The 23,794-nt window shown below is 39.7% G+C and overlaps 1 protein-coding gene across 1 annotated transcript in view; it reads left to right on the top strand.

The window, feature by feature from the left end:
• Positions 1–23,794, top strand: part of MAP3K21 (mitogen-activated protein kinase kinase kinase 21) — a 54,875-nt gene that overhangs the window by 17,277 nt on the left and 13,804 nt on the right. Inside the window, exons 2-5 of the mRNA XM_011711789.3 lie at positions 1,228–1,408; positions 5,454–5,602; positions 7,155–7,330; positions 14,384–14,624. Coding sequence (XP_011710091.2) covers positions 1,228–1,408; positions 5,454–5,602; positions 7,155–7,330; positions 14,384–14,624 — 747 coding nt within the window. The remainder of the gene's footprint in view (positions 1–1,227; positions 1,409–5,453; positions 5,603–7,154; positions 7,331–14,383; positions 14,625–23,794) is intronic.

Genomic DNA, 23,794 nt, shown 5'->3' with positions numbered 1-23,794 from the left:
GAGAAATAGGAACACCGCATTACTGGGCATATACCCAAAGGATTATAAATCATGCTGCTGTAAAGACACATGCACACGTATGTTTATTGCAGCACTATTCACAATCACGAAAACTTGGAACCAACCCAAATGTCCATCAACGATAGACTGGATTAAGAAAACATGGCACGTATACAACATGGAATACTATGCAGCCATAAAAAAGGATGAGTTCATGTCCTTTGCAGGGACATGGATGAAGCTGGAAACCATCACTCTGAGCAAACTATTACAAGGACAGAAAACCAAACACTGCATGTTCTCACTCATAGGTGGGAATTGAACAATGAGAAGAATTGGACATAGGGTGGGGAACATCACAAACAGGGGCCTGTCATGGGGTGGGGGGCAGGGGGAGGGATAGCATTAGGAGAAATACCTAATGTAAATGACAAGTTAATGGGTGCAGCAAACCAACATGGCACATGTGTACCTATGTATCAAACCTGCATGTTGTGCACATGTACCCTAGAACTTAAAGTATAATAATAATAATAAAAAAAAAGAAAGCACATTTATTGCAGCTGCAGAGCTACACAAGAGCTCAGGGACAGATGCTGGCATCAGCTTCACTCCTGGGAGTTGCCCTTGTGCATCCTCTACATTGGCAGGAGGCTGGCATTGGGAAAACCAGCAACTGGATGACCGCTGTGTTTACTTTTTGCTATATTTTGAGCTCCAGTAAAGCAATTATATCTCCTACATTATCTTTATTAGTTAAAGAATCTGTAAGCCCTTTCCAAATTTAATGTAAGATAATGTTTGATAATAATGAGCTATGGTAATATATCATCTAATTTCAGTATTCTCCATTTCTGTAGAAAAGATTCTGTACTTAGGTCAGAAAATAATATATTTTTTTCATATCAGGTAAATTTGTACAGACTGCTGATCCTACTTGTAATATCTCAGGAAATGTTTCTTGCTCTTAGAAATCATTTACTTTCTCAGAAAGAGAACTACTCATAAAGAGCATTAAATTGTATCTTAAAATAACTTGTAACTTCAGGCACAAATAACCCACTAAAGACTATAATAGGTGTGCTGTAAGTAAAATGGTAAAATACCAGTTTATTCTTGTTTATTCTGCCAACTGCAGTGAAGATTGTGTTTTACATGCCATAGAAAAATTGTGACAGAAAAATTAAAAGAATGTGCAAATGTCTCTCACTTTTGATTTTTCTTTAGTTTTGCTACTTGAGAAGATAGAGCATGATGACATCTGCAATAAAACATTGAAGATTACAGATTTTGGGTTGGCGAGGGAATGGCACAGGACGACCAAAATGAGCGCAGCAGGCACCTATGCCTGGATGGCCCCTGAAGTGATCAAGTCTTCCTTGTTTTCTAAGGGAAGTGACATCTGGAGGTGAGCTTTTCCTTTTGCAAACATCTGCAGAAACTGCTTGCTATGCTTTATTTCAGTGAGTCCCAAAGTATTCAGTAATTCTCAGCATAAATAGTCTAGGCATTTTTGAATAAATTTTATGGTTTTGATCAAAATAATTGTAATGACAACAGAACAGATAATTTGATGTTTGTATTGTCATATGACTGCATTTCAGAGGAGAACTTTCTTGTTAAGTCACAAGTTTAGTTAAAACTAGTTATAATTTGAATTAACACCAAATGCCCAAGATTTTGTAGGATGTGCCAGTAAATTAAAGTGAGTTTTCTGTGATGCAATCATGGCTCATTGTAGCCTCAACCTCCCAGGCTCAAGTGATCTTCCCGCCTCAGCTTCCTGCGTAGCTAGGACCACAGGTGTGCACTACCGTGCCTGGCTAATGTGTGTGTGTGTGTGTGTGTGTGTGTGTGTGTGTGTTATATTGTTATTTCTTATTGTTGGATTTTTTCTGAATATTTTCCATACGTGGTTGCTTGAATCTGCGGATGTTGAGAGTTGACTGTATTATGAAAAAAACTGAGAAACTACCCATTCTTGGAGCTGCTTAGTTGTAGGGTCAAACATCCTTGCATATCTCCATTCATGTACAAAAGCACATTGTAGGACATCAGGATGGGCAAGAGCAGGGCAGGTCATCTCTTTGAATTATAGATACCATTGCTGGGAAGTCTCTTTTGATGATATTTCCATAAAAAAAGTTTCATTCAAAAAGCATGGCTTTACCTATGCAATGCTAGGGATTGGTGATTTGATATTTCTTGATTTTCTTCTCCTTTCCTTTCCTTCTAACAGTTACTATACTACAGAGTAACTGTCTTATGCACTTAGATATTATCATCTAATTTTTACAGCTCTTATTATCCTGGTTTGGCAGGTTAAGTAGCCGAGGCACAGGAAAGTTAAGAAATTTGCTTAGAGTTGTAAAACTAAGAAGCAGATTTTAGGTCCAGGACTGAGATCCGCGACTCCCGACACCACAGCCCTGAGTCATTACACTTCTTGAGTTCTCAGGAGAGGGCTTCATTATACTGTATTCTACCCAGTTTAAGAGAACAGAAAAATGTGTACTATACTTTAGAAGTAGTTCTTTGAAATAGTTACATTTTTTTTCACACTGGTTTTTCATGGTATAAGCCCTTCTCTCTCTGGAAAAATGATCCATCCTAGATTATCCATTTCCTGAAACTTCCAAGAAGCAAAGTTATATTGCTATTCTTTTAGTTTTGTTATTTTTTTAATAGGAATTTCTTTGAATTTAGATAATTTTAGTTATTCTATGTAAGATTTTTGTTTTTGTTTTTGTTGAATGATCTATGAGTTAAGTTTACTTATTTTTGAAATTATGAAGGTGTCTCCTGTAATGAACTATAATATAGATAATTTTTAAGAAAATTATCAAAAGGAAACACATAAGCTTTGGAAAATAATGATTTTAACTTTAGCTAACAGTTATAGCATTGTATAATTTACAAGTAGTGCATTATATATATTATATTATATATTTCCTTTTTGAAATAAAACAATATTTTGAGATGGTAGAGCGGATCTCACTATTATTTGATAGAAGAGTTCACTGAAGATCAGTTTTAAGGGCCTTGTGAGTGGAGAAATAGCTAGTGAGTAGTAATACCAGCACTTTCGGAGGCCGAGGCGGGTGGATCACAAGGTCAGGAGTTCAAGACCAGCCTGGCCAATATGGTGAAATCCCATCTCTAATAAAAATACAAAAATTAGTTGGGCATGGTGGTGGACGCCTGTAGTCCCAGCTACTTGGGATGCTGTGGCAGGAGAATCACTTGAACCTGGGAGGTGGCGGAGGTTACAGTGAGCTGAGATTGTGCTACTGCACTGCAGCCTGGGCGACAGAGTGAGACTCCATCTAAAAAAAAAAAAAAAAGGTTATATGTAACCAACACATATGAAATAATTCAGTGGCCTCTAAATTTCACATTTTTAAAAAAGTTAAAGCTAACAAGGTTTTAAAAGATTAGGAAAGTGAATAGAGCTTCACTAGTTCTATTAGCAGAATTTAAAAGGAAACCAAATATGACTGTTCCTTTTAATTAATTTTTATTTTATTTATTGGGTGAACAGGGTCTTGCTCTGCTGCCCATGCTAGAGTGCAGCAGTGCCATCACAGTTCACTGCAGCCTCATCTACCTGGGCCTAAGTGATTTTCCCACCTCAGTCTTCTGAGTAGCTGGGACTATAAGCACCTGCCACTATGCCCAGCTAATTTTTGTATTTTTTTAGAGATGAGTTTTGCCATGTTGCCCCGGCTGGTCTTGAACTCCTGGGCTCAAGCATTCTGCCTGCCTCACCCTCCCCAAATGCTAGAATTACAGGTGTGACCTGCCATGCCCAGCTATTTTTATTTTTCAAATGACATAATCATACATATTCATGGGGTACATAGTGATGTTCCAATACATACAATGTATGGTGATCAGATCAAGGTAATTAGCATATCCTTCATCTCAAACATTTATCATTTGTTTGTGTTAGGAACATCCTCTTTTCTAGCTATCTGAAACTATATATTATTGCTAACTGTAGCCATTCTACAGTGCGTTAAAACAGGGGTACTTAGGTACTTATTCCTATTATCTGGCTGTAATTTTGTGTCTTTTCTTTTACTTTTTTTTTTTTTTTTTTTGAGTCTTGCTCTATCACCCAGGCTGGAGTGCAATGGCATGATCTCAGCTCACTGCAACCACTGCCTCTGAGGTTCAAGCGATTCTCCTGCCTCAGCCTCCTGAGTTGTTGGGACTACAGGCGCACACGCCACCACACCTGGCTCATTTTTGTAATTTTAGTAGAAACAGGGTTTCACCATGCTGGCCAAGCTGGTCTTGTACTCCTGACCTATGGTGATTCACCTGCCTTGGCCTCCCAAAGTGCTGGGATTACAGGTGTGAGCCACTGTGCCCGGCAATTTTGTGTCTTTTGACAAGACAGTGTTACTTATATGGTTATGTGTTTCAATTTGAAGTCAAGCGCATCATATGGAGTGACTCTCATTCTTTAAATTTACTTAAAAAAAGATATCTGTGTGTACTTTATGTTTTGAGGAAGAATAAGGGAAAATCAAGGTACTGACTTGGATAGCAGAAGAGAATAAATATATACAATGCAGAAGGCTCATTCCTATGTCCCTGTGTACTAAATTGAATTTGGGGTATCTCAGTCTGTGGTATGGAAGTGTAGTGAAATTCAGCCCTTCATGGTAAACATTCATTTAGAAATCCTCTTCTGTGCCTTTGCTTGTTCTTGTTTGTGGCTGCATCTGCATCCCATGTGATGATGCTTTGGAGAACTCAGGGACTGTAGTTGTGCCTTGCTTTTTATTTCCATTTCACCCTGGCTTCCTCTATTACAAAAAAGAGACGTATGTCCTGCCAGCAGGTGCAAGGCGGCCCACACTGATGTCTTTCTGTTCTTCACTGTTCAGCAATATGATAGAAACATTAGTAACACACCTAAATATAAAGAGAGAGGCAGGAAGATAAACAGTTTCAAAAAACTATTTAAAAATAGTTAATCAACATGATTCCGTGTCAGCCCTGTGACATGCACCATGAGATCTCTGTGGGGCTGTGCTCTTCGGTGTCCTAATAATCCTCAAGAGGTTTTATTTAAGTGTGGAAAAAATGAGATAGAAAGAGAAACAGCAAAATAGCCACCTTACTCCTAAAGTGTGACCTGGTTCTGGACCCTGTTTAATTCAATTGTGTACTACTGTTACGCTTTTCTATTCATTAAGTAGTTTAAATTCCTAGAATGAATGCATACTTGATTTCTGGGATGGAATGTATTTGCATGTGTTTGAATTGTTGACGGGAAGAATCCACCTCCCACTTTGGGATGTCAGCCACTTAGAGGCTTTTCTGGAAAAGAGTGTCCTATTAGGAGTGGATGAAGGTACCGAAGTGTTTATCTCACTAAGTGTGTCATAAGGAAAAGACACCATCTAGCCCACTGAACATATGAAATTCTTGCTTTCTAGCTATGGAGTGCTGCTGTGGGAACTGCTCACGGGAGAAGTGCCCTATCGGGGCATTGATGGCCTCGCGGTGGCTTATGGGGTAGCAGTCAATAAACTCACTTTGCCCATTCCATCCACCTGCCCTGAGCCATTTGCCAAGCTTATGAAAGGTATTTTCTGTGTGTGTGTCTTTGTGGGGGCAAGAATTTCTCATTGGAATATCTTTAAAAAAAAAAAAAAAAAAAAAAACAAGGCTGGGCGCAGTGGCTCATGCTTGTAATCCCAGCACTTTGGGAGGCCGAGGCGGGCGGATCACGAGGTCAGAAGATGGAGACCATCCTGGCTAACACGGTGAAACACCGTCTCTGCTAAAAATACAAAAATACAAAAAAAAAAAAAAAAAAAAAAAAAAAATTAGCCCAGTGTGGTGGTGGGCGCCTGTAGTCCCAGCTACTCCGGATGCTGAGGCAGGAGAATGGCCTGAACCCGGGAGGCGGAGCTTGCAGTGAGCCGAGATCGCGCCATTGCACCCCAGCCTGGGCGACAGAGCGAGACTCCTTCTAAAAAATAAATAAATAAATAAATAAATAAATAAATAAAATAATAAATAATAAAAATAAAAGTAAAAAAAGCAATTTCTGTGACTCTAATTTTCGAAGTAGAGGCCTGGCACAGTGGCTCATGCCTGTAATCCCAGCACTGTGGGAGGCCGAGGTGGGCGGATCACCTGAGGTCAGGAGTTCGAGACCAGCCTGGCCAACATGGCGAAACCCCGTCTCTATTAAAAATACAAAAATTAGCCGGGCATGGTGGCGTACACCTGTAATCCCAGCTACTTGGGACGCTGAGGCAGGAGAATCGCTTGAACCTGGGAGGTGGAGGTTGCTGTGAGCCGAGATCATGCCACTGCACTCCAGCCTGAGTGACAAGAGTGATGAAATTCTGTCCAAAAAAAAAAAAAAAGAATTAGAAACCTAGTCTTTGATCTAGAATGTCTGGTAAAGTTTTAATGAACTAAGTAGCTTAAATACAATCCAGTTTTATCAGTGACTTATTTAATGTATAAAACTCAAGTGAATAGTAAAAATGTTTTCACTAAGTACATGAGTAGAGTTCAAATACAGTATTGAATTGGCCCCAAATCTCCTATTTTAAATTTGACTTTGTGAACAGAAATGCCTTATGGTCTTAACAGGTATGATTTTGCCAGGACCATGTCTATTTGATCCTTATCTTTTAGAAATTGTTAACTAACTCTTTTTGTAAGCCTCAAGTTACCTTCCTTCATTGTTAGGCTATTTTTTAGAACTTCTCATATGGATACAACATTTTAGAGACTTTGAGTTACATGACTCCATATCAGTAAATCATCTGGTTGTGGTGGCTTAACCCCCGAAACATGGTATCCGTAGTAAAGCATGGGAAGCACACATCCATTTATTAAATGTGGTATCATATAGACAGCAACAGCCTCCTCTAATAGTCATTATTCTGCATGCCTATGACATGAACACTGTGTAAAATAAACTATTCAAACTATTACCAATGGATTCTTAATATCTCCAGGAGCAGGTACTATAAATGAAGGCTTCCAGTTTGGAATGACAAATTGTTAAGTTGAAATACACTTCCATGTAAAACATTTCTTAGCAACTCTGATGTCTTGGGGATAATCTGAACTGTGTTGAGAGATGGAATTAATGTGATTCTTGTTTATTTTAGAATGCTGGGAACAAGACCCTCATATTCGTCCATCATTTGCCTTAATTCTTGAACAGCTGACTGCTATTGAAGGGGCAGTGATGACTGAAATGCCTCAAGAATCTTTTCATTCCATGCAAGATGACTGGAAACTAGAAATTCAGCAAATGTTTAATGAGTTGAGAACAAAGGAAAAGGTGAGAGAAATTTTTAAATAGCATAATGTACTCAAATTTATGAAAATTGTGGAAAATATGAGGCGAGAAGCACTGTTAGCATTATCTAAAATATTTTTAGATATCAATATTTGTTGATTCTCACTTTCAGGTTAAAAATAAAACAAAAACAAAACAGAAGTGTACTCAATATGTATAATTGGGGAAAATACCCTTTTATTAGAGGAATTTTCAAAGTAAAAAAGAGAGAGAGAGCGAATAGCATAAGAGACACTTTGTAGGCATTAATCAACTTCATTTTTTGTCATTATTTTATCATTTTATTTGTCTCCCTTCCCCATTATCTCTTGGCATGCTGGCATAGAAATTAATAACAGGTGTGTCATAGGCATTCCCTGAAATGCAGAATATTTTCTTAAAAATGTGATTTCAGAACCCATCTGTGGGAGATTGTTTTGAGTTTCAGTGTTAGGCTGTCTTTCTTACTACAGGCTAGAATAGTGCCACAGTCCTAGGACTCGGAGATGGATATGGCGTTTGTACCCTTGAATGATCCTTTGAATGCCAGGCTAGTGATTTGGACCTTGTTGACAAGTTTTCAAAAGGGGCTCCATGTAATCTCTTGAAGCCAGACATTGAAGTAGAAGCTCCTCCCACTTCCCCGTGCCTTCTCTCCTTCTTTCCCTTATTTGTGATAATGGGATCACTGTTCTCCCAGGTACCCAGTCTCAAGGGTCTTTTTACAATGTTCCCGTGGTTTTCTGTGTGACAAAGACCCTCAGGGGCAATTTTCTGCCCTAATCCCTGCCAACCCCACTCATCACCAGCACGGCTGCTGGAGCATCCTTACTGGGCACTCCCTGTCCAGCCTTGCTTCCCTCATCTGCCCCCTTCTCCTTCTAAAATGCAAATCTGATCAGCCTTGCTTCCATTGCCCACTTTTTTTTGCCACGTTCACTCCCTTCCTCTTTACATATTTTGCCTTAAATTTCCACTGCCTCTGTCCCCAGCCGTACTGAATTTCTTCCAGTCCCCATGATGTCTTGCTCCTGGCCTGTAACCTTGGCACGTGTTCTTTCCTCTGCTGAAGATCCTGTTTCCTCCCTAGCTTCTGTGCCCACTTCATGAGTGGTGGCCCCTCCGTTCTCAGTCCCTGATAGCTCCCTCCCCTACTCTACTCCACCGGGTAAACTGTGGGTGATCGGAGTGTCTTGTGCTTCGCTTATCATGGCATAAGTCATACTGTATTAATACTTGCTGATGTAATTGTTCTTGGTCTGTCCTTTCTGCTAGATAATAAGATAATAAATTCATGAACTATGCTTTTACATTCTTGTTCATTTGCATACACAGCATTGAACACAGGACTCAGCACATGGCAGGTATTAAATGAACCTAAGTACAATTTGTTAATATACTCCTGATATCTAATTTGATCATTGAGATAGTGGCAATTATTACTGTTTTAATGAGCAATTATTATTATTGTCGTCATTGTTGTTGAAAGCGAGCAATGAATTTTTTTTTTTTTTTTTTTTTTGAGACGGAGTCTCGCTCTGTCGCCCAGGCTGGAGTGCAGTGGCCGGATCTCAGCTCACTGCAAGCTCCGCCTCCCGGGTTTACGCCATTCTCCTGCCTCAGCCTCCCCAGTAGCTGGGACTACAGGCACCCGCCACCTCGCCCAGCTAGTTTTTTGTATTTTTTAGTAGAGACGGGGTTTCACCATGTTAGCCAGGATGGTCTCGATCTCCCGACCTCGTGATCCGCCCGTCTCGGCCTCCCAAAGTGCTGGGATTACAGGCTTGAGCCACCGCGCCCGGCCGAGCAATGAATTTTAAAGTGTATACATATTCCTGTTATGAATCTTATGCCGTAATAGAGGCATGTGACTCAGCCGTTCCACTTCCGCTTATAGATTCTTCAGAAACTCACACATGTGCTCAAGGAAACATGCTTAAAGTTGTTCACTTAGGCATCATTTGTAATACTGCAAAGCTTAAAACAACCCAGATATCCATTAACAGGGGAATAGATGCCTAAACTATTGTATTCTTATGCAATGGGAAAATGTATAGTTCAGTAAGTCCTCACTCAATGTTGTGGATAGGCTCTAGGAAACTGTGACTATAAATGAAATGATGTATAATGAAACCAATTTTACCATAGGCTGATTGATAGAAAAGAGTTAAGTTCCCACGGCGTATTTCTGGTTGCAAACACATTTCCAAACTTCGAATTAAAGAACAAAGCCCTTCTAATATTAAACATTGAAACAAATGTGAGCTATACATAACATTTCAGAAAGACTAATGGCCAGGCGTGGTGGTTCACGCCTGTAATCCCAGTGCCTTGGGAGGTCGAGGCGGGTGGATCACCTGAGGTCAGGAGTTTGAGACCAGCCTTCTTCTAATCAATTTCTTTTAAAGTCATTTTTTAAGTAGACATACAGATAATTCACTCTGTCCCTGAGATTTTTCAGTATTTGGTTACACTGAAAAATGCACAACAGGTAAATGCAACCCAAGACAGTGACACCACTAATGAGTACTTGGAGTTCATCAAGGAGAAACACCAATCCCATCTGCCCTGTTCTGCTCAGACCCCCAGAGTGACGTCTGACTGCAAGCATCAAGTCTTAAGGAGCCTCCTGGCGTGGCACGGGAGAGGATGGGGAAGCCTGGGAGTCTAAGCCCAGGAAGGACACGCAGCACACAAGGGGGTGGGGACCGCTGGGGCTGCCCATGTGTGGGGAGGACTTTCAAGTAGGGAAAGAAGACACCAGTTGCATGTTATTCCAGAGGGGCTCAGTAGGACTTCTGGGTGAATGCTGCAGGGATGGCAATCTGGTCTCCAAGTCAACGACTTGCTAGCCCTTGGAGCTGGCTGGTGGAGAAATAGACTGCTTGGATGACCGCCTGTTTCCCTTCTCCAGGACGGGACTGAATGGGAAGTCTCTATGGGATTCTGAAAAATATGATAGGCCCCCCCACCCCCTGCCAGCCACCACCAACCCTTTTTAAAAATATTAAGTCTTTTGTGAATGCCAGAATAGCAGCCTAGTGTAGTGGTAAAGACCAGGAACTCTGAGCCAGACAGCCCCGTTGGCATTCGGGCTCTTGGGCCTGATGGTTTTGAGGCCTTTGACTTTGTTACTCTGTACCTCCTCATCACTGGGGCCATCACTGCAACGCTGTGTCCTTCAGGGCTGGGGCGGGGCTTAAGTGAGTCCTGTATGCAAAACCGCCAGAGCCCTGCCTCTTAGTAAGTGCTAAATAAGTATCAGTCTCAGAAAACAAAAAAGAAAGTGGTGACATTTCACAGAAGCTGAGTTTCCCTAGCCCAGGCGTTCTTGGAAAACTGGCTGGAACACCACTGACTGGAATAGGTTTGACATCCTGCAGTTCTTTGAAATATTACTACCAATGATATCATTGACATGTTTCTTGGAAACTTTTATGTACTTTGTTGACTTAAAATGATACAGGAAAGACTCTTTTTTTTTTTTTTAAGACGTCCCCAAATTGTTTTCAGGAACTCTAAAATTAGGTGTTTAATTACAAAAATGAAAAAGATTTTGAAGAGCAGGAGAAGACTTTGAGAAAGAAATAAAGCTTCAAATCCTAGAATCTAAAATTTGGAAGTGACATTACTCACAATTAGTTACTGGCTAGGTGTGATGGCTTGCAGCTGCAGTCCCAGCACTTTGTTTAGGGCCGAGGTGAGAGGACTGCTTGAACCTGGTAAGTTGAGGCTGTAGTGAGCTATGACTACACTGCTGCACTCCAGCCTGGGTGACAGAGCAAGACCCTGTCTCAAAAAAAAAAAAAAAAATTATTATTATTGTTATTATCTGGAGACAGAGTCTCACTCTGTCACCCAGGCTGCAGTGCAGTGGTGCGGTCTTGGTTCACTGCAACCTCCACCTCCCGAGTTCAAGTGATTCTCCTGCCTCAGCCTCCCGAGTAGCTGGGATTACAGGCACCCACCACCACAACCAGTTTTTTTTTTTTTTTTTTTTGTATTTTTAGTAGAGAAGGGGTTTCACCATGTTGGCCAGGCTGGTCTCAAACTCCAGATCTCAGGTGATCCTCCCGCATTGGCCTCCCAAAGTGCTGGGATTACAGGCATGAGCCACCAGGCCCGGCCTTATTTTAACCTATTTTAATTATTGACAACTGTTTATAAAACTGGAAGATACAGGCATCTTCAGTGAGTTCTTAATTATATGTTGTATTAAAATAAAAGCATGCTTCCAGGGTGGATGTCAGCTCTTTCTCTACTTTGGGATTTATAGTAATTTATTTTTTGGTTGATTTTTGAGCTATCATGTAGTGGTGTCTGTTTTTACTTTGTATTTTATCTTTGTGCATTGCCCCTTGAAATACAGCATTTATGGTATCCTGTAAGCCTTTGGATTTACAATTAAAGAATATATAATACTTTTTTTTTTTGGCTTAAAAGTTTCCAGCTGCATCTTTTTTGAAGAAGTAGAAAGCATAGTGTACGTGCCCTATCTGCCTTTCTTGTCCGCGGATTGCTTAAGGTAGGAGGCATGAGACTTGGAATTAATGGTCAGTAACTTGACTGTGGTCTGTGTTATTCAGTAAGCCGTAGCCTCCATAGATACTGGGCCCTCCCTAAACTCCTGGCTCCTTATCTCTGTGTGTCTGTATTTGTGCATTTTGTGCATGCACCTGTCTGTGACCCCCCCACATGGAGGCATGCCACCGTTAATGATTAACAGCCACTGCCAGGGACCTGGATTTGCCATTACCAGAGTGGCCTGTGCCAAGCAATTCAACAAATATTACTGCTAGTAATCTCATCAACTGAAAGAATGTTTCTGTGCTTCATACTTTCGAAGTAGTCAAAGGGTTCTCATACCCCAGTTTTAAAATTTACTTTTGAATGTGTTAAAATGTATTCAGAAGGAAGAGTACTTTTGCTGCTTTCTCTTCAATCTTATTTTTTTGTCTTCTGAAGTCTTAGGCAAGTGATTTCTTGTTTATTATTTACAAAGTTGTTCACAGGGATTCATGATTTCACTTGGTACCTGGAATTAAAATTGGTTTTTTATTCAATTACTATCGTAGCAACACACAACCTAATTGGATTTGCTGTTCTGATTGCTTTCTCATGCCATCTCATTTAACAATAGCTAATTGGAATGGTATCAACACCAGTGAAAAGTAATATCTTAACAAAAAGTTTTAATGAGTTAGAAATTGAAAAGTGACTGGAAATTGTCCTCTGCCTCCAAATACACTATAGTAAAATGTCCAGTTTGGACAAACTAGTTAAACAGAAGTCACTAGTTAAAAAATGGATTGCAGATTTTTTAACATGTAACATTTTCCCCTTTTTTTCAAGTAGTAAATAATAATTTATATCTGACACAGTGTAATGAAGAAGTACTCATCTGCTGTATAAATAAAAACCAACTGATACATATTAGCTGAAGTGATTTAAACACCATGTGGTCTAAAATAAATCATTTATCCTGCAGTTTTGCTTGCGAAATTTGTTTGAAAAAATAAATTTAAAGAAAGTTTCAGGACTGAATTTCAGTCCACTTTGGTAGAATTACCCCAAATTCATAATCAGTTTGATCTGAATAAATACATTTCTTTATTATTAGCACTCCCCAGTCTCTTCGTGATATTGTCTCATTTATTTGTGGGAGGATGGTCTTCCATGTTTATTTTCTTTATGATAATTGTACTGATAGGCTCAGATTACTCCTTGAGTCCGTCTGTAAAAAGTCCAAATCATTAGTAGATTTGAGTTGCATTCTAGTCCCTTGGTTTGGGTCTAGTTTCTTCCAGGAGCCCCAATCTTACTGTGTTTTTCATGGATCAGCATTGTTGAGGTGGGCCTATTTAAAGTGTGGCCTGTTTATGTAAAGTACGAAATGTTTGCACAGTACTCATAGCTCTTAAAGCTCACAGCCCAAAGCTCCACCTGAGAAGGCCTCTGCAGTTTCTAACAAAGATTATGGTATTAGGGTATTCTCAGATTAAATTTGTCTGGAGCAGTGGAAATAAAAGCTTGCAGATGCTTTGATTTTTATGTGAGTGCTTGATTTCTTAGCAGAGTAATTTAGAATAAAAAGTAGGTCAGCACTACAAAGAATATTTATGTCTCTGGTAAAGAACAGAACACTTCATAGAAATGAAATCAAAATGGAGATATGATTTTAAAACTTTGTAGAGTTCTCAGTTTTACTGTGTAATAAGTTTTCCTAATAGGAATAAAAGTATTTTTAGTTCTTCGATTTTCTCTTTCTCAGAAGTTCAATACTTCAAAAACCAAAACCAAGAGGAGGTCTAACTTTAATCGGTATCATAAGAGAGGAACTTTTATTAGCTAACTCCTGAGATCTGTAATAAAGTGATAATTTCCATGTATCAGTGGGATCTGAAAAGTTCTTTGTATACGGAATATATTTTCCTCTGGCTTGCAATTTTAGAGGTAGCTTCATTTTCATTTCCAACAGGCCTTCAACAGACTCCTAACACCTTAGCTTGAATTCTCCACCAAGATGTTTTATTCCCTAAGCAAAGTTGTAAATACCCTAAGGAAGTTCTAAGTTGTCTGAACTGCAGTCTTGTGTAACTAAAATAATTATGCTTTAGTTAATTGAGCTTGAACTTTTGGCTTTATTTTGAAATGGGTCATTCACATCTGCACTTTGTTGCCCTTTGTTAATGTCTATTTTGTGGGTCAGGTGAGAGATGGAGAGGGAGAAATGTTAAAAACCAAGTGTAGAACATTTATGATGCCTCTTTTAGGATCATAAAACTAACAGAGGAGGATGGCGTTTGCGCAGAGGCTTGGGCTTTCATTTAAGTGAATAATCCGCTGAAAAGGTTTCAGCTGGGATTGTCCTGACTGCAAAGACCTTCCTGCCATGAGGACCTGAGTGACAAGGGCTTGAGCAGAGGAAGAGGGAATTTCAGCTTCTCCTTGTGCATAGGGGTGCCCGTGGCCGAGGGGTTGCCGGTGTAGTGTCATAGACGGAATTCCATTCTTCCTACTGGGAATGAGTCCGATGGGTGTGAATCTTTGTCGCAGGAGCTGCGATCCCGGGAAGAGGAGCTGACTCGGGCGGCTCTGCAGCAGAAGTCTCAGGAGGAGCTGCTAAAGCGGCGTGAGCAGCAGCTGGCAGAGCGCGAGATCGACGTGCTGGAGCGGGAACTTAACATTCTGATATTCCAGCTGAACCAGGAGAAGCCCAAAGTGAAGAAGAGGAAGGGGAAGTTTAAGAGAAGTCGTTTAAAGCTCAAAGATGGACATCGAATCAGTTTACCTTCAGGTATGATCTTGTTTTCATGTTTTTGAAAGATTTTTGTGTGTCCTTTTCTTTTTTCTTTTTTTTTTTTATTACACTTTAAGTTCTAGGGTACATGTGCACAACGTGCAGGTTTGTTACGTATGTATACATGTGCCCTGTTGGTGTGCTGCACCCATTAGCTCGTCATTTACATTAGGCATTTCTCCTAATGCTATCCCTCCCCCTTCCCCCCATCCCACAACAGGCCCTGGTGCGTGATGTTCCCCACCCTGTGTCTGAGTGTTCTCACTGTTCAATTCCCACCTATGAGTGAGAACATGCGGTGTTTGGTTTTCTGTCCTTTGGCGATAGTTTGCTCAGAATGATGGTTTGTTAATCAGTTTTCTTTGTTTATCAGAACCAGGAAAGAGATGGGGAAGTAACTTTGTAAAACAGTGAATGAATGAGTATCTTCAGTTGTGGGCTTAGATTCATGGTTCTAATGTAATGGCCTAATGACAGTCCATGTAGAAAACAACGTTAAGAGCACATCGTAGTCACAGCACACAAGGATCTAACTCTCAGCGTACTTTATTGATGGATTAACTGATTGACTCCTTTTGAAATTGAGGCAGAGTCATATTTTAGCTGAGCGTCCTGAACCAACATCACGTGGCATTGTGAAGATCCAAAACAACAAAACTGTTAATATTTCATCGTTAAGTTCATTGCTTCCACAAGGATCTATGATGTCATCCGCTATCTGGGACACTGATATTGTTATCAGCACTTTCAATAAAATGTATCAAGTCCCCTGAGATACTTTCCCATGAAGGTTTAAAATCCGTCAGGCACAAAAATCACCCAGTAAATCTAGGGAAGCTTTTTAAAACATTGTGATAACAACATACAAGGATGACTAAATCATTTTAGTAATGTGTTAGGAGAAACTAAAGGGAATAGAAAATCAATCAATATGTCGATCAATACATATGGATATTGACTGATAATCAAAATATATCAATTAATAATAGCAGACATATATTGATTCACTAAATTAAGTTCTTTAATATTATGTAGCCTACTTGTTGTAAGGAAAAAACAAATACCTCCACGGTATTTAGTGATTCTTTCTAGTGCCAGAGCGGGATGATGACCGAGCAATGCAGATTTCACTTTTATAGAATCTGTATGAAATATCTCTATGTCAATGTCTATACCTGTCTATGGGTATATGTATTATGTATTAGAGTGCTCGGATGGATTCTAGTGTTTTCCTCAGATGTTTGTTAATGGCATGGTAATTTGATTTAAAGTACAACATTTCCTCAGATGTTTGTTAATGGCATGGTAATTTGATTTAAATTGTCTTATAAAATATATATTATGAAACACTGGAAACCTTGCAGCATCCTGTGACTCATTTAGGTTATTGCAGGTGTCCTCAGTTGATCAGAAAATTGCTAGTAAGATGGCTGGGTGCAGTGGCTCACGCCTGTAATCCCGGGACTTTGGGGGGGCCGAGGTGGGTGGATCACCTGAGGTCAGGAGTTGGAGACTAGCCTGGCCAACATGGTGAAACCCCCTCCATTTCTACTAAAAATACAAAAATTAGTCGGACATGGTGGTGGGTGCCTGTAGTCCCAGCTACTCGGGAGGCTGAGGCGGGAGAATCGCTTGAACCTGGGAGATGGAAGTTGCAGTGAGCCGAGATCACGCCATTGCACTCCAGCCTGGGTGACGAGAGCGAAACTCTGTCTCAAAAAAAAAAAAAAAAAGAAAGAAAGAAAGAAGGCTGGGCGTAGTGGCTCACACCTGTAATCCTAACACTTTGGGAGGCCTAAAGGGGCGGGTTGCCTGAGCTCTGGAGTTCGAAACCAAACTGGGCAACATGGTAAAACCCTGTCTCTACTAAAATACAAAAAAAAAAAAAAAAAAAAAAAAAAAAAAGTTAGCTGGGTGTGGGGGCGGGTGCCTGTAATCCCAGCTACTTGGGAGGTGAGGCAGGGGAATCTCCTGAACCCAAGAGCTGGAAGTTGCGGTAAGCCAAAATTGTGCCATTGCACTCCAGTCTGGGCAACAGAGTGAGACTCTGTCTCAAAAAAAAAAAAAAAAGAAAAAAAGAAAGAAAGAAAATTGCTAGTATGAGGTGGTCATGATGAGAATCCAGTATATGTTATTGATTATTTGGTTTGATGAGGTGAGAATAGACTGTGGATCCTTATCACTTTTACCTTCAACCTCTTTGGGGTTGGGGGTCGGGGAAGGTCCTTTTTCAGGCTGTCTTCTGATGTTTTCTCTTAGCTGGAGGGTTGCTGGCAGGGTCACTGACTGGTCTGTCTTATGTGTCAGTCAGCCATAATTAGAGAACAGACTATTTATTTATGATGAGGCTTCCGCCTTCACAATAGATGAAAGAAAAATCCATAGGTGCGCTAGATGTGAGTTTTCTTCTCCATTTTTCAGCTATGTCAGTTTTCTTCTAGCTGTGATTTGATTATGTTATCAAAATTAATATTTATTGTTTCCCTTGGGAAACTTTGGGGGAGGTGGAAAGGATTAAGAATCTGGTGGAAAGGGAAGTAAATTTGGAAGAAAAAATGAAAATCATTCCAGTGATTCTTTACTCTTCAGTGGTAAAATGATTAAATCAAAATCTTAGCATTTCTGAGGTCAGATTTTCACTCTTGCTTTTCTTCTCAAATGTTCCTTGGCAAATACCCTGGGATTATTCAAAGCAGACTGAATATTATATGACTATTTTTACTAGATTTTTAAAAAATCTAGTAAAATCTAGCTTTTCTTTTTCTGAGAAGAGAGGGGAAACTTTAGTTACACATTTATTTACTTTTTGGCATTTAATGAAAGATTCCCAGTTAAAACATAACCAAGAAATCTGCTATAATTCTGACCCAACACAAAGGAATGAAATTTGGTTTCTGGAATTTTTAGCATGACAGTTACCTCTTCTGCCCACAAGATGGCACTACATTTCATCTTAATAATAATACTAGTACCAATATGGAAACTTTCCTTAGAATGCTCCAACCCTAAACACACACACATGCACACATATTTACCTGTACAATATCCTAGAATGGGACAGATATCAAAAAAGGGAAATGATAACTATAAAAATAATTATTTTTTTTCTTGAAGAATTCCCCTTAGTATAGAAGAGAAAGCAAACATATGTAACTTAAAATCAACGGAGTTAGTTGCATTCAATATTATCTGCTAGAAAATTCTTTAAGTTAGTATTGTTTAATAGGGCAAACAATTCAGGACATGGGCCTAGGCGAAAATTTTATGACTAAGACTTCAAAAGCTCAGGCAACAAAAAACAAAAATAGACAATTGGGACTATATTAAACCCAAAAGCTTCTGCATAGCAAAGGAGACAATCAACAGAGTGAAGAGACAACCTGTAGAATGGGAGAAGATATTAGCAAATTATTCATCTGACAAGGGACTAGCGCAGAATATACAAAGAACTTGAATAACTCAATGGCAAAACCACAAATAATTTGATTTAAAATTGGGCAAAGGAACTGAATAGACATTTCTCAAAAGAAGACATAAAAATGGCCAGCAAGCATATGAAAAAATGCTTAGCATCACTAATCTTCAGGGAAATGTTAATGAAAATCACAATGAGCTATTTCACCTTAGTTAGAATGGCTATTATCAAAAAGATGAAAAATAGTTAATTGTTCATGAGGATGTGGAGAAAAGGGAACTCCTATACACATTCTCTTGTAATTTTTTCCTTGAGAGTTGTCACTCATCATTTTAAATCTTATGGCTATTTATAGCTATTGGAAGTGTAAATTAGTACAGCCATTGTGGAAAACAGCATGGAGGTCTCAAAAAAACCCTAAAAATAGAACTACTGTGTGATTCAGGAATGCCACTACCAGGTATTTCCTCAAAAGAGAGGAAATCTGTATATCAAAGGAATATCTGCAATCCCATGTTTATGGCAACACTGTTCACAAAGGCGAAGACAAGGAATCAACCTAGGTGTCCATCAGTGGATGAACGAATTAAGAAAATGTGGTGTGTTTATCTGATGGAACACTATTCAGCCATAAAAAAGAATCAAATTCTATCTTTTGTGGCAACATGGATGAGCCTGGATGACATTATGTTAAGTGAAGTAAGTCAGGCACAAGAAAATAAATACTGCATGTTCTCACATATATGTGGGAGTGAAAAAAAATGGAGCCCATGGAAATAGACAGTAGAATTGTGGTTGTTAGGGGTGGGAAGGGCTTGAGGGGAGGGGAGGTTGGAGAGAGGTTAGTTAATGGATACCAAATTACAGCTAGGTAGGAGGAATGAGTTCTGGTATTCTGCAACTTTGTAGGGTGAATACAGTTAACTATAATTTATTGTATATTTTCAAAAAGCCAGAAGAGAGGATATTGAATGTTCACAACACAAAGAAATGATCAATACCCAAAGTGATACATATGCTAATTACCCTGACTTGATCATTATATGTTGTGAACAAGTACCAAAGTATCACTCTGTACCCCATAAATATGTATAATTTTTATGGGTCAACAAAAAGACGAAGAGAAACAAATTCTAATACTGTTAAATGGCACACTGTTCAGGGAGAAACATCTGATAAGTGGTAAATGGAACAGCGATGCTGTCCTTTCATGGAGTTACCAACTTCTTGAACCCCTTTTGCAGGATTTTTCCCTTTGCATAACAAGCTTAGAGAATTTCTCCGAAACATATTCAAGAGTCCTCCAAGCTGACCTTTAATATTTGTGCCTGCAGCTCTTTCACAAATTTGGTATTAAATATGAATAATTACGTTCTCTTGTAACCTTGTCCTTGAGAATTACTGCTGATTATTTTTAATCTTATGGGTATTTATAGCTATGGTGACTTAGTGATGGAAACCTCAAATTTGATTTTTTTTCCTCCTGGAATTTCTTCATGGCTAGCTACCAAATAAGGAGGATTAATGCTTAAAAAGTTAGACAGTAATAATCTAGGATAATAATTTTAAAACAATACTTTGTGATTATGTAGTATTTTTCTTGGAATTTGCAAGAGAAAAAAGCATGGTCACAGTGGCTCTTTTTATTTTGTGAGTACTCTATATCGATTGCTTCTTCTGTTTATATTTATTTTTAACTGAAGTTGTGTTTTTTGGACACGTTAATACAAGACAAAACTTTAAAGCCTCCAAAAGTTGGTATGTCGCTAAAGCAGTGGCATTCTAACTTTGCTTCAGAAGTGCCCAAAGCCTGCAAAAACCATCCACCTCACAGGTATGCGAGTGAGTAGAAGGGTGGATGGGAGCGAGCATATAACCTCACCTGGATTCTTTAGAGAATACACTGCTTTTCATCTGCAAATGGAAGCCTCCCACTGAGGCAGTATTAGCTTTGTTAGTGAAATGTTCATATTGCCAGCAAAAATACTAGGATAGGTTTTACTCAAACCTGTGATTGAACTATAGCTGCTATGACCAGGCACCTTTAGAACCATTATTCTAGTGAGTACAAAGAAAATCTGAGCATGGGCCACAGGCATTTTAACAATTCAGCTTTAGTTTTCCTAAATGTAGCTGGCACAGACTCAACCTTTCCCTGCTTCAAAGGGACAAGGAGGTTTATGGTAAAGAATGTTGACTGGGCGTGGTGGCTCACACCTGTAATCCCAGCTACTCAGGAGGCTGAGGCAGAAGAATTGCTTGAACCCAGGAGGCGAGGTTGCAGTGAGCTAAGATCTCGCAACTGCACTCCAGCCTGGGTGACAAGAGCAAGACTCTGTCTCAACAACAACAACAACAACAACAAAGAATTTTTTCTTTTTGGTTACAACATAAAGCATGCTTTTTAAGTGGAAGTATTCAGGTGTTTTTGGAAGCTCGGAAGCACTCTGAATGTTAGGCGTTGTTAAAATGCAGCCTTTTATCTTTACTGCTCACTTGTGGCTTTCCACGTGTTCCATGTTGATTTCCTGATCTGTACTTAGCATTTATTGTGCCATCATTTGTTCCAAATAACTTGTCAGTCAAATCTTGTGGCTTGGTTCTTGGCTTTTCTTCTGCTATTGGCAGGAGGGCTCCTCTTGCTATAAAAGTTCTCAGCATTTGTTTCTATCGTGTTATAGCAATCAGGTGGCTAGATGAACATTTATAAATGACTGTAGTCTAAACTGTTTCCTTTCTATGGTTAAGAATATCTTTTTCTTTGTCAACCTCTTTCCCCTAACTACCACCACATAGTCTAGTCAAGTCAATTCTTTACCTCAACTGCTCTGCCCTGGTCACATCTTTCAAAAGGAATGACTCGGGGCCAGGTGCAGTGACTCACGCCTATCATCCCCAGCACTTTGGGAGGCCAAGGCAGGTGGATTGCTTGAGCCCAGGAGTTCAAGACCAGCCTGGGCAACAAGGTGAAACCCCATTTGTACAAAAATATACCAAAATTAGCTGGGAATGGTGGTGCGTGCCTGTAGGACCAGCTACTCAGAAGGCTGAGGCAGGGAAATTGCTTGATCCAGGGGAGGTCAAGGCTGCAGTGGACTGAGATTGCACCACTGCCCTCCAGTCTGGACAACAGAGTGAAATCTTGTCTTAAAAAAAACAAGTATGGCTCAGCAGATGGAGGAGCCTTCCATTTGGGCTTTCCTTTCTGTTTGGTTTGTCTTCCAAATCTCCCCTATCCTGCTGTGTATTCCTCAGCAACTCACTTCAAGCACCAGCGTGATCCTGCAGATGAACCCTGCATAACTTTCTCCATCAACAAACACTTGAGGATCTGCTGTGTCCCCAATACTAGGGGTGATGATAAAATATATATGCAGTCTCTGCACTCATGTCTCTCACAGAGAAAGTATTCATTCAGCAAAGTTTGCTAAGTACCTGTAATGTGCAAGGCACCGTGCCAGTCTGAAGTCACGGAGACCGTCATGGTCTCTGCCCATAGAGCACTTACCTTACATTGAGGGAGGGGGCAGAACTTAAGCTAATAATTAAATACTTGTTTGCTTTCTATAATATTAGCTGCTGTGAGGGAAAAGTCACATGACAGTGATTAGTGCAGATGTAACCTGGTCTAAGGTGATCACAGAAGGCTTCCTAACGGAGTTGAAAACCAGCCTGGGCAACACAGTGAAACCCTGTCTCTAGTAAAATACACACACACACAAAAATTAGCCAGATGTGGCAGTGTGCGCCTGTAATCTCAGCTACTCAGGAGGTTGAGGCAGGAGGATTGCTTGAACCCGAGAGGTGGAGGTTGCAGTGTGCCTAGACTGTGCCATTGCACTCCAGCTTGGGCGACAGAGCAAGACTCCATCTCCAAAAGAAGAAGTAACATTTAAATTGAGACTCGATACGGGAATTTACCAAATACAGAACATGAAGAAAGAGAATAGGCTGAGAGCACATGTGGAAGAAACTTGGTTTCTTCCAGGAATTGAAAAAAGTTCAGTGTAGTTTGAACAGGGCTCAGCACACTGCCCTATGGACCCAATCCCACCTCTACCTGCTTTGTACAGCCATGAGCTCAGAATGGGTTTTACACTTTTAAATGCTTGAAAAAAATCAAAGAGGAAGAAGAATACATCATTGTACCTGACGTGATATGAAACTGATATGAAATTTCAATATCCATAAAGATCGTTTTACTGGGACACATTCATCTTTGTGTTGACTGTGCCTGCTTTCCCTCACGTCGGCGGAGTCAGGCAGTTGTTACAGAGACTGTGCAGCTCACAGAGCCTAAAATGGGGCATTTTGCAGAAGGAGTGTGCTGACCCCTCTTCTAGACCATGACGAGTGAGAGGAGAAAAGGGCAAGATGAGGCTGGAGCAGAAAGAAGAACTCAGACTCAGGTTTGCAGGGACTTACAGAATGTGTTATAATTTTAATCTATAACTTAAGAATCATGAGATGCCTTCGAAGGATTTTAAGCAGGGGAATGACGGTTAGGCATATTAAAAATGCATCTGGCTGCTGTGAGGTGGACTTGGGGGGCCAAATGTGGATGCAGGAAGATGGACACAAGGCATTGTAGCAGGCTAGGCATGACATGGTGATGGCCGTGCAGATGAAGAGGAAAAAAAAAAAAAACCATTTATTTAGCATTTATTATGTCCCAAGCCCTGTGGTAAGTACTTTTTATACTTCTTTGCACTGAATTTTTCATACCAGTCCTGTGAAATAGTAATAATTGGTTCTTTTCCATTTTTGTCAGTAAAGATACTGAGACTTCAAGACCTTCAGTTACTTTCTCAAAATTCATATGGCTGTGGTAGAAATGAGATTCAGATCCACGTTTGCTAACTCCATAACCTGGAATATAAATTCCTCTACTACAAGAAAAATATATAGCACAGAATTTACCTGATATTTTGTGCTTGGTGGATATGTGGGGTAACGGAAAAGATAATACCAAGAAAAGTATTCAGATTTCTAGTATGAATAACTGGATAGCTGTCTTTGCTTACCAACTTCCGAATCCTCTTCATCTCAAATAGCATTTCGTGCATTAAAGTTCTTTAAAGTATAACTTCCAAAAAGGTAAGTTACAGGTCTCTTGCAAATATGCAATGGGCATATGTCAAAGATTTTTATTAAACTCATTAATCATTGAGGAACCAGGTAAAACCAATTCAAATGAGAATTTGAAGAGTGAGGTATTTATGGGCAAATTAATAGAGGAATGCAGGATTCGATTGCTGGGTTAAAAGCAAACCTGGCTGAGGTCTAATATGGCAATAAACCATTTGGGATTGTCTTTTTCTCCAGACAGAAGTTATTTGCATCATCACCAGACAAAATCTACAAGTTAACCTCTGCTCTCACCTAGTTATAAAAATAACTCAGTCAATAGAAAAACAATCAATCAAAGGTTAAGCTCAGCTCTGCACTGAAAGAATATCCAGTAATGTCATTTACCTCCTTCCAAGTTGTTAATGATTTTCCTGATAGTTTATAAAGTTTTCCCTGACACACCCCTCTTTCCTCTGGCAATATTGCTTTCTCTTCCATATGAACCTATAGATCTTGGTCTATCTCTACCGTACTACAGCTAGATAATAAGAGTCAGCATTTGTAGAATGCCTAGAGTACAAAATGCTTTTAATTTACATTTTCTGTTTTATTCACCACCACCACAACCATGTGAAATATCGTTGCTCACTTTAGCAGGTGAAGAAACAGGCTCAGGGCAGTT

The sequence above is a fragment of the Macaca nemestrina genome, chromosome 1 (genome assembly GCF_043159975.1).
Source record: "Macaca nemestrina isolate mMacNem1 chromosome 1, mMacNem.hap1, whole genome shotgun sequence".
NCBI lineage: Eukaryota > Metazoa > Chordata > Mammalia > Primates > Cercopithecidae > Macaca > Macaca nemestrina.
The sequence above is the reverse complement of the archived record's forward strand: the minus strand, read 5'-3'. Positions and strand labels throughout refer to the sequence as shown.